This window comes from Mustela lutreola, chromosome 1 (assembly GCF_030435805.1).
Source record: "Mustela lutreola isolate mMusLut2 chromosome 1, mMusLut2.pri, whole genome shotgun sequence".
In the NCBI taxonomy this organism is placed as follows: domain Eukaryota; kingdom Metazoa; phylum Chordata; class Mammalia; order Carnivora; family Mustelidae; genus Mustela; species Mustela lutreola.
The window spans coordinates 151,786,501-151,798,814 of NC_081290.1; the positions used below are offsets into that span (position 1 = coordinate 151,786,501).

The 12,314-nt window shown below is 32.8% G+C and overlaps 1 protein-coding gene across 4 annotated transcripts in view; it reads left to right on the forward strand.

Annotated features, from left to right (window-relative positions):
- Positions 1–4,269, forward strand: part of FZD3 (frizzled class receptor 3) — a 92,610-nt gene extending 88,341 nt beyond the window's left edge. For all 4 annotated transcript variants that reach the window (XM_059176781.1, XM_059176789.1, XM_059176799.1 and 1 more), the window contains one exon: positions 3,395–4,269. In XM_059176781.1, coding sequence (XP_059032764.1) covers positions 3,395–3,608 — 214 coding nt within the window. In that variant the 3' untranslated portion in view covers positions 3,609–4,269. The remainder of the gene's footprint in view (positions 1–3,394) is intronic.
- The last annotated feature ends 8,045 nt before the right edge of the window (positions 4,270–12,314 follow it).

The window sequence follows — 12,314 nt, forward strand, 5'->3', positions numbered from 1 at the left end:
ATGCACGCATGCACACACCTGCTTCTCAATACTCACTTTAGTCCAGACTCTTTGATGGGTAATTATTCATCCCAGTGCTCCATGAAATAAAACAGACAAAGGCAAATACACCTACACATGTATGTCAACTTCAAAGAATAAGTAATTATTAGATAGACTTGGAGATGGGTAGAAAGGGAAGTGGATGAGTAGGTAGGTGGAGGTTTGGGAATGAGTGATTAGGTGATAAGTAGGTGACATGACAAGGGAAAACTAGGGAATGAATATAATGAGATACTGGTTAAACCAAAATGAATTGAAATATTTATATTAATGGCAGCAACTAATATAGAGAATCAAAAAGGTTAAATCATCTTAAGTTTCTTTCATTTTGACTTTGGAATATACCATATTATCTTTTCAGCAAATTAACCATACCTATCATTTTGCCTAAGCTTATATTAAATTTAATGTACATTTTTATATTGTATATTAGAGTAGATATGTAGTGTAGATGGTAGAGTAGGTGTTAAATATTTATTTATTTATTTTGAGAGAGAAAGAGTGGGGTGGGGGCAGATGGAGGAAGAGGGCAAGAGAGTCTTAAACAGAGACCATGCTGATTGTGGAGGCCAATGTGGGGCTCGACCTCACAACTCTTGAGATTATGACCTGAGCCAAAACCAATAGTTAGATGTATGTTTTGAAGTTTATTGGTTAAACTCAAAGATTTAGGTTTTATTTTAGAAAATACCCAATTCATATTTTTAAATAATGATTTATTTTTATTTTTTAATTACTATGATATCATTCATTAAACTGTATCATACTTTGCTTTTTTCATTTGTCATATTTATTTGAAATAGATGCTTATGAAGTCATTGAGAGGTGAAAGATCTCCAAATTACCTGGCAAATTATAATTGGAAAAATCTTTCACTCAATTTAGGACAATAATCATGTTGTAAAATAATAATTATTAACTAGAACAATAAACTCATTCTGAAATATTTTCATTTGTAAGCTATAATTATTTTACCAAAATATACAAATCAAATTTAAAACTATTTGTCCTGAATATGAAATATCTTTTAATAGAAAAAAGTTAAATGCCCTTTTACCTATTAACATAAATTTTTTAAATACTTAAAATGGATCTTTTCATTCTTAAATTATTTTTTGCTTTATTCAGACTGGAAACAAAAGACATGCTTTCTTTTTATCATTTTTTTTAAAGATTTTATTTATTCATTTGACAGAGACACAGCAAGAGAAGGAATATAAGTAGGAACAGTGGGAGAGGGAGAAGCAGGCTCCTCACTGAGCAGGGAGCCCAGTGTGGGGCTCGATGTGGGGCTCAATTCCATGACCCTGGGATCATGACCTGAGCTGAAGGCAGACAATGGCTGAGCCACCCAGGTCCCCCTCTTTTTATCATTTCAAAAGGACTTCTGGGGCACCCTGCTGCCTCAGTTGGTGGAACACACAACTCTTGTTCTCAGGGTTTGTGAGTTCAGGGTAAAGATTATTTAAAACTAAAATCTTTTTAATAAAAAGAGGCATCTGGGTGGCTCCAGCAGTTGGGCATCGAACTCTTGGTTTGGGCTCAGGTCATGATCTTCAGTTCATGGGATCATGGGATCCCATGGGATCATGATCATGGGATCAAGCCATGTGGGAGCTCCACACTCAGCAGGGAGTCGGCTTCTCTCCCTTTGCCTCTTCCCCCACTTGTGTGCTCTCTCACTCTTTCTAAAATAAATGGATACAACTTTTAATAAAAATAATAAAAATAGAAGGACTTCCCATTTAGAAGATTTATTTATTTATTTATTTGGCAGAGAAAGAGAGATCATGAGCTGGGAGGAAAAGCAGAGGGAGAAGGAGAAACAGGCTCCCCACTGAGCAGGGAGCCTGTAGCTGGGCCAGATTCCAGAACCCTGGGATCATGATTAATGCACTGAGCCACCCAGGTGCCCCAGGGCTTCTCAATTTTTAGATTCTGTGATCTGATGAAAACATTTGACAAGCACTTTTATACAACTAGATCACCTAAGTAGTGTATGAATCAGTCTTTAAAATCTTTAAATTTTATAAATGATTCATATTGTCATGAAATTTGTAATTATTATGAAAAAATGATAAATGAATGATTTTGACAACCAGTAGGTCTTTAGCTGCTTATGATTCATTCTTTTGATGACCATTTTAAAAAATTTATTATTTTTTTTTTTTAGAAAGAGAACAAGCGCACATGTGAGCAGGGGATAGGCAGAGGGAGAGAGAGAGAATCTTAAGCAGGAGCCCCATGCAGGGCTGATCTCATGACCCTGAGATCACAATCTGAGCTGAAACCAAGAGTCAGACGCTCAACCAGCTGAGCTACGCAGGCATCCATGATGACTATTTAAAAAGGAATGGCCTGCTATATCCTTTTTAATTTTAGCAACACTAAAGTAAAATTTAGTATATATCAATTAAAGTTATAAATTACATTCAGTTTCATTTTCTTTGAGCTTTGTTATCCTAAATTACTTTTTTACAAAAGAGGTGTAAGTATATGTTTTCTTAACTCTGATACTCCCACTCTTGTCTTTCAAGATAAGCACAGTGATGGGGAGAAGACTGCCTGCCTGCAATACGCAGTGTAGCCCAGTTCACATACATTTTCTTCTCAAACGCTGGTCTTGGCTAGGGGTAAGGAGAGAATTTGCTTTATCTGGAATATAGGTTACAAATGTTATGAGGATGTTACTAGAATATTTAAATAGATGTAGCTTTTATGAAATAGCATCTTCACAGCCTCAAGCCCTAATGGAAAATAATTAAGACATTTACAGGTAGTTGTTCAGCTGTTAACTGAGGCTTTCTAGAAAGAAGCTGTCGGCACATGGTGTCATTATTGCTTGACAATTCATTCACTTTTTTTTTTTTTTTTGGCTACATTAATTTCTCCTCTAATTTCATATGCTCCCTCTTTCAACCCTTGTCTTTCAGTAAATTTGAGTTTGTTGTACTACTAATTATAACTAGCTAGCCTTCTAGACTCCCTGAGACAATGCTGTATTTCTTCTATTATTGTTCCTCCTCTGCCAGAACCCATCTTGTAACCAGAAATTCACTGGAATGAGAAAAGTGTCCATACTTAGCATATCAGCTCTATTTAACCTCAGCTTCTGTCTCTTTGCAAAGAATAAGACCTTAATTCTGAATTTAATGGGGATGGCTATCCCCCTTTCTGGTCAACGATGTGAATACCTCTACTCTTTGAAATTACTATAGATCATCAAAAGATGGTTGTTACTTTTTCACTTACAGGTTTCCTAATCATTTTACATAATGAGGCATTTTCATGACAATTCTTAGTTTTCTAGTGTGTTCTGTTACCTACTTCAAAATAAACTCTTGTATGTTAGGTACACTCCGTGCAGTTATAGAGGAATGGAAGAGAGACTACCTCATGGCAGCATGTCACGACTGACGGATCACTCCAGGCACAGTAGTTCTCATCGGCTCAACGAACAGTCACGACATAGCAGTATCAGAGACCTCAGTAATAATCCTATGACTCACATCACACATGGTACCAGCATGAATCGGGTCATTGAAGAAGATGGAACCAGTGCTTAAATTGTCCGAAGGTGGAAAACTTGTGCTATCTAAAAAGCAGATTTTATTCTTTGCCTTTGCATGACTGATTGCTGTAACTCACTGTTATCATGCTTTCAGTCAGATGCAGATTGTGTCCATTGGAAAAGTGAATTTCGCCTTTTATATTGCATCAAACTTGGAACATCAAGGCATCAAAAATGCTAATAATTATATCATCACATAAATAATTCTTATTTCTAGGTTATTGAAGAGATAATTATTTGTCTGGTAAACATTTTTATAAGCCCACTTATTTTCTATTTAGAAAAACCCTAAATGTATGGTGACTGCTTTGTAGTGAACTTTCATATGATATCAACTAGTTGTGAGATAACATTCTGGTAGTTGTATTAATAAAACAAAAATTTCAGAATTAAGGAAATTTTCTATGCAAGGTTTATTTCTCAGAAGAATAGTTGGACTTTGTAGTTTTCTTTCCACTAAGTGAAAAAGAACTATGTTTTTAAACTGTAGGAGAATTTGATAAATCAGCAAGGGTATTTTAGCTAATAGGATATAAGGTCAGAAGAGGAATCTGAATAGTCTTTATCTGAAGGCTCTTTAAAAATTCTATCGAAATAATCTTCATCCAGAAACATACAGGATTAAGATTAACAATGGAATAAAAGGCAGAGATGGACATTTTTTCTCTATAATTATGCTGTCTTTATTACTTTTGTAAATATTACTTTTACTGGCTGTGTTTTTATAACTTAACCATATGCATGGTGAAAGAAGTTTAATTTGTAGCCACCTTTACCCATATAGTAGTATTGATTCACAAACAACTTCGTGTTCAGATCTGTTCTAAGGAGGCATGTAACAAGCATCACACATTATAAACTCTTTTGTGGGAACCACAGTTACAAAATGGCAAAACATTTTCTCTATATTCATTGTTGTATTTTTCTACAGTGAGATGTGATCTTGCCAAAGCCACCAGATCTTGGTACCCAGGCCCGTCCTATCAGTGACCTGATTGTCTGCATTTGCATTGTACAGTAGCCACTAGGCTACAGCTTTTTGCCCCACATTCCTGTTTCTAGATTCTGGATCATTATTTTTTAAACAGTTGAAATATATATAACCTAAGTCCAAAGTGGTGATTGAGGTATTTGAAAATCATTGTAACTAAATGAAGCATGAGTAGTCTTGCTGTGAAGTATAATCTTTTAGTCTTACCAATATCAATTCAAAAATGTTTGACATTTTGTCGTGTACTGTTTAAATAATTTACAATAAAACTGCAAACTTTATTAGGCATGAAATTGATCAGAAGGGAAAGAAAAATTGTGGAAAATGCTGGATGTGTTTTATAGTAAAGCGTATTTAAACAAGTAGTCCTCAGCCCTGATTATAGATAAGAATCACTTATGGAACCTCTGATGCTCAACACCCTCCTCTCATTCAGAGGAGAATTTATATATATATATATACATATATACATATACTATATATATATATTTTTTTTTTAAAGCTTTCTAGGTGATTCTAATCTGCAGACTGTTTTGATCTAACTTGCCCCCTGATAATGAGCTGATGGCATCCATATTATATCACATAAATACCTAGCTGGACTCAATGTTGTGCTTTTGTATCATCACCTGGTAACATTTGTTCTTCACCTTATTGTTCGTTATAAATGTGGAATTTGGGGGCACTCCTAAAGATTTTTCCTTACTAAGTCAAAGGTGGTAGGGCTTTTAAAGTCTATATTTCTGAAAATACTACAGGTGATTCTTAATGCAGATAATCCAAGAATCACACTTTGGAAAATATTCCAAGACTCTAGAGAGGTCTGGCTTTGCTATATGCCAATTTTTTCATCTTTAACAAGTAAACTTCTCTGAGCCTCAGTTCCTTTGTTTATAAATGAAGATAGAAGATAAGTACCTACCTCACAAAGTTGTCAAATGGGGATCACGCGAAAAATCATTTGAAAACTGTAAAACATTGTGGAATATAAGGGATTAAGATTATTAAGGATTTAGGAGATTTGTTTGAGGGCTACTGTAGTATATTCCTTGACATGTGTTTAAGGCTTTCATCAAGTACAAAAATTGGTTTTCTGACAATAATTCGTATATCATGTTTTTTCAAAGTACATATATCTTATTGTTTATGATTAACTCATTATAGAACATATTTGAACAGTTAGCCCCAAGGCATTTTTCTTTTTCCTCTGTCTTCATTGTCTTTCTCCTTGGAACTGGAGTTAGTGCTGGATAGGAAGAATCTGAATTCCCTCATAACTGACAATTAGTAAGCCTTTCCTCTGAAGGCCAGACTTACAACAACTCATTTATACAATAACTCAGTAATTCATAAGGCTTTTTTCCTGAGAATCTCTCCTGAGAACAGCATGAGAGGACCAAAACAAACATTGAGAAACAAAAATAAGAAGTTAAAATAGAAGGTACCAGTTTGAGCTCAAAGATGTTGTCATCCATCGCCATCTGCATTATTTTATCAGTTGCCAAAATGTTAACTGATTTTCTTGTACAAGTAGGCCAAGTATAGATGGTTAAGTGCACATCCCTGTGAAAATCTTAACTTTGTGCTCCTTTGTTTTTTATATATTCATTTTCTCTTCTTTGTTAAACTCACTGTTGGCATATATGTAAATGCTATGTTGACCTTTCAGTTACTTTCAGTATCTTAATTTTGTTCCACAGAATTTACTTAATATCATCAATGCATTGTTTTAGATAACTATATTTAGTTTGGGTCATGTTGTTTATCAAACTGGTGCTTTAAATTAAGAATTTTTTTTTAAGAAACTGTTAAAGAACTATGGCAAACCAGCAATTTCAAAGTCTCAGTTCCCTTAATCCAACTTGAACAAGTTGAGACAGCTTTCTTACCATATGTTTAACTTTAATTTGTGTTTTGATTGGCATGTGATAATGTTTAGCATTTTATTTGGATAGCTGACAACTGAGAAAATAGTTCTCTTGAAAATGTTAATATATAATCAAGAGGCTTTCAAAAAGTTCTTCGATTTCACCAATACCATTTAATTTATTCAATAATTAAAGCAAAAGATAATATTAAGCTCAAAACAGTAATTGGTTTCAAAGAATAACTGATTAATAACAACTAGCAAAGAGCTTAGTACATAGTAGGTTTTTCGATTAATATTTATGAATGAACAACTCATGTCAGAAAACTCACTTTAAGCCTTAGTAGTGAGAATCTCACCTCAAAGGAGTTTGGAGGATCTAAACTTAAATTGAGTGAAATAAAGTTTCTGCTTTACAAGAATAACATGTGGCAAATAAATAAATAATAAATAGTTAACATAACTTGCATGAGAAATATATACACAAACTTGTACCAACACTATTAATTTTAAAAGGTGAATAGCAATTCTTAGAAGTATTTAAGCTCTTGTTGGTTTTATGTGAAGTTAGATCTTTGTATACTAGTTGGGTAAATGAATATTCAAGCAAACTTTTATTAGTAATGATTTTCTGCTTCTTAGAGCAGATATATGAAAGTTCTAAGAATCTCTTTAAATTAGAAAAATTTACTACATTTTAGCCTACCTCATTAGTTTCTTTGTGATAAGAACTGGATATAACAAGTTGTAACTATCTTGGTTGAGGCTCTATCCCTGTGATTAAAAAGGAACTACTTTAAAAATTTTATTAGTGGATCATTGGCCAGAGCTTAGAAAACAATAACATGCCAAAATTTCATTAGAGTGATATTTATACTGCTTTTGACATGCCAAAGGTATATTTGCATATTATCACTTGCATGACTTACATAGCCTTGTGCAGTGAAAATTCTATTAGGCTTAGAATTCGAAGACCCATAATTATGATGTGAGCAAGATAAGTCATTTAGTCTCCCATTTCTTCAGTATAAAATGAGGATAAGGTAACTTTTGGTCCCAAAACCTACCTCACTGGACTTTGGTTATAAGGATCAAATGAAATGACATGAATTAACATGCTCTGTAACCTATAAACTGCTCTACAGATATTATCTGTTTTGTTAGAACTTAGGGTTATAGAAAACAAGGATATGGTCTTCAGTAGTATTTAGCAGCAACAACAAAAAGGCAACTAGACCAGTATTCGTTTGGTATAATCTTTGAATCAACAATCCAATTAACCTTTTAAAAATGAGGTTCTTTTTCAAGAGTAGCTATACCCTTAAACTGTGTTAGCTTTTTAATATATGCATACCAGAGTACACTCTCAGATTTATACGGTTAAATTTGTAGGTCACTCTCAACAGGAATTTGGGGATCTCCATTATATTTTTCTTTTGATATGGAATTATATAAACTGACTGAAAGTTGTAAGAAAAATATTAAGAGGAGTGTAGTCCCTTTAACTTTTTTTTTTTTTTTTTTTGAGGACTTTCATGTCCTAATTCTTTCTGATTAAGGACAAATTTTAAAAAGTTAATAACCATAACTTGATATCCATCTTAGCAAAACTTTAAATTTTAAGTTGTAACATTATCTTAATTGTTTGTATGTTTGTATATATAATTTTTTAAACCTACATAAAGTAAGGATTTCTCCATTCTTTTCCACACATCAATACACAGAAGAGAATTTTATGGAGCGTAGATTTACAAAGGAACTCATGATTCTTCTAAACTTCTTTTATGCCTTTTCTGATTAAAATAAGAAAAAAGTGTTTGCATTCAATTAATTTGTTTCCCAGTAGCCGCATTTTTACATTCTTCTTCTTCTTTTTTTTAAGATTTTATTTATTTATTTGACAGACAGTGAGAGAGGGAACACAAGCAAGGGGAGTAGGAGAGGGAGAAGCAGGCCTCCCAGTGAGCAGGAAGCCCAAAACGGGGTTCAGTCCCAGGACCCTGAGATCATGACCTCAGCCAAAGGCAGACTCCTAACTGACTGAGCCACCCAGGTGCCCCTTTATATATTATTCTTATGTCATTTCTATTTTATATGAAAAGAAATACATTGACATCCCTTTAAAATTTGGGTTTTTATTTTATTTTATTTTATTTTATTTTTTGTTGTTCCAGTGATATGAGGGGGTAAAGAATAAGAGGATTAAGCAGCTCTTACCCTTCATCTAACTGTACGCAGTCTCCTAGGATGTTTTTCTGGTTTAATTTTAATCCTATACTTTTTTAATAATCAAACTGATACAGGATTATAATTGTCTCCCAAGATCCAAAATCTTCTAGGAAAGAAAATGTTACGGTCTACCTAAAAGCATCCATTTCTTGGACATTCCTATTTGGCTGATTTGCAGAGATTTAATATAATAAGTTAATAAACATAGCTCCTATTCTGTGATCTCTCGTTAGAAAATAAAATTTTGTTGCCATAAAGATGAAAGAAAGTAAAGTGTCACTTATATGTTAGTCAAATCCCACACCAGTACATTACTTCTTATAACAGAGAGTAGTTCAGTCATTTTAAATGCATTGTAGTTCCCTTCAGATTATTATTATTTTTTTCAATGATCATTTAGCTCAGGAAATCTATTGTGTCCTTTCTTGGACATTTTCATTGGTATGCTAGCATTGATCTTAATTTATTCTCATTTTATTGACTACTATCACCAGTTTTCCCTGATAAATATGTTTTTTACTTTGTAATAATTCAGAATTTGAAGAGTCACTGTTCCATTATTATAGTAATTACCATTTACTAATAACTTTGGTATTTATAAGACAGTGATATTTTTAAGTTTGTTATTTTATCATGTTTCCTGAAGTAGGTTGAACTACTTTATTATTGTTGTTGTAGCAGCCCTGAAGTTTTTGTTAATATAAGTCAGCTAGTTTATCTTGCTAACTTGCAAATATTTCTTTAATTGTGTTGTGCTTATTGACTTAAAAGAAAAATTTTAGAGCTTCATAATTTCTTTGTTCTGAATTGGATTTCTTTCCCTAATGCTTAGTAAAAATGCATTATGTTATTTTTTAAATACCACAGAATTTAGAATCAGGAGACCTGATTTCTAGTATTACCTGTTTTCAATGAGCTTTGTAACTTTGAAATTTTACCTCTTAGGACCTCAGGTTTTCTGGTCTGTAAATGAAAGAAACAAGGGGATTAAATTAGATAGTGTTTCAAATTCTACCTGCCTGTAATTTGGTTTTCCCTTGACCATTTTGTAATCATTATTCTGGCTTACTTTTATTCTTATTATTCTTCCAGTGAACTATATTTACTAGATCAGCCTGTACTGTTAATGCAATCTATACTTAAATTGTTAGGATTCAGATACATTATTAAGTTTGTTTTCCAGTTATGACTTTGAGTAATTTTAAGGAGAAACTTATATTACATATAATAAAAGTTTAAAGAAATAAAAGAGAAAGAAACGTTACAAATAATTGACATGACTTTTTTTTTTCCCATAGGAAAAGTCTCCTAAAACACCAGTATTAGCACCTTAGTACTGATATACAGGAGAAAAATGGCATGAAACTTTGTGGTCTTTGTTCTCTTGAATTTGAATATAGCTAGTTAGCCTAAACTTTAAACAAAATGTATTCATGATGGAATTAGTGAACAAAGCAGTGATAGTGCTGGCCCATATAGCGAATTAAAAAGCTCTCAGGGTTTTTTTTGTTTGTTTGTTTGTTTGGGTTTTTTTTAAGCTCTCAGGTTTTAACCAACATTAAAATTATTATAAAATGTAAAAGTAATTTCAAAGGAATGGATTGAAATTTTCCTGTTCATGATTATTCTTTTTTTTTTTTTTTTAAAGATTTTATTTATTTATTTGACAGAGAGAAATTACAAGTACACTGAGAGGCAGGCAGAGAGAGAGAGAGAAGGAAGCAGGCTCCCTGCTGAGCAGAGAGCCTGATGCGGGACTTGATCCCAGGACCCTGAGATCATGACCTGAGCCGAAGGCAGCGGCTTAACCCACTGAGCCACCCAGGCGCCCCTGTTCATGATTATTCTTAAAATGTTCTTAGATTCATTGAATAAGTATCGTTTCCAGATTGCCATGAGAAATGTCCTGCTCTAAAATATTAGAGATAAATGTGTTATTTTAAATTTTTTTTCTAACTATGCAGAAGATGTTTTCCTAAAGCCTCCTTAACTATCTAATAAAATGTAGAGATTCCATTAGTACAATCTCTCAGCAGAGTTCTCTTGTAGATCTAATTGTGTTCTCTGAGAACCAGGCCAAGGAGGTTCCTGTTACTTTTAAAGATCATTGTCGTTCTCTGATTCTCTGTATTAGCTCATATCAATCTGTTGAACACATTGGTCTATAGATTTATAATCTAGGTATTGGATTTGGTGTCTGATGGGTAGGGAAGAATAATGGACAGTTTTTGATGTAGGAAAATGTACTGATTTCTGGTGTGTTTTTGGTCTATACTTGATTCCTTGTCTTTGGTCAGTTCGTTGTATTAGACAACCTTCCTGTCTTCTAGAGTTTAAATTAGATGACCAGCTTCTCTCATTCAGACATACCTATATTACAATATTGTTTTGATTGCCTGTAAAGAAAAAAAAAAAAACACCTTTTGTTTTCAGTTCTCTGGCTCTGCATGTTTTGTTACTACATTTGTTAAACTTGAATCTGAGGTCCGAACATTTCATTGAAGATTTTCTAGGTTTTGATAATGGGATATTCTGTAAGATAAAGCAGATAATCTTAGCGTGATTTAATTTACATTTATCCATCCACCATTTTTCTATTTCTCTAACTACTTCTCCCCTACCCAGTTATGAAAAGAACATTTATAATTGTCTTCCTTTACTCCTTTAGCCCTGCTAATTTTTCCCGGAACTACTCCTGTCAGCAGAAACATTTAATAGGAAATAATTCTATATTTCTGGGATAAGATCAACACAGAAGTTCTTTACATTGAACTGAGATGAATATGTACTTGAAAATACTGTATTTTCTTTATATGTGAACTTAAAATTATTTTTTTAATCATAAAAAGGAGTTTCTCACTTGAAAATATTAGTCTAGAAGTTATTTTGTCATCAGGTGCTATTTCAGCCTTTACTGTGAGTTATCAGAATAAATCTGAATTCTTTATCATTCATCTTTTTAAAAAATTTTACTTCTCTAGAATTATTCCATTTCACATATCTTTAACACCAACTTCAACTTTTCTGCTTTTGTTTTCAAATACAAATTTTATTTTTGAGAGTTTTATTTTTTCATGGAAGTTTCAAAGTATTGCATATTGTGAAGGAATGACTGAAGTTTAGACATTTACTTTGGTATAATACAGATACTACCACCACCATTGTTCGCCCCCAACCCCAAAAAGAAAAGTTCATTTGACACTCAAAAGCTATTAATTTGTCTTATTTTTCTTATTTGAAAGAGCTTTGGAAACTGTTTCTTCTAATTTAAAATTGTTTAATTTAGAAAATCCTTTGCTGTATTTTAATCTGATAGTGAATTTAAGGGATTATTTATATAAATATTTGTACCTATAATTAACAATAGCTATTATTTCACTTTCTATAAAATGTGATACCTGAAGCTCACATTTATTTAATGTGAGCTTTTGTGTGTGTGTGTGTGTGAGCCTTTGTTTTGTCTTGTTTTCTTGGTGTGTATTAGGTTATCATGGCCATCTCTGCAGAAAACCCTTTGTAGATGGCCTGATTCTCAGAAAAAAAACAGTTTAAAAAAATGTATACTGTGTCATCATAGTTAAATAGTATTATTCTGAACTCTGTAAAATTGGTGG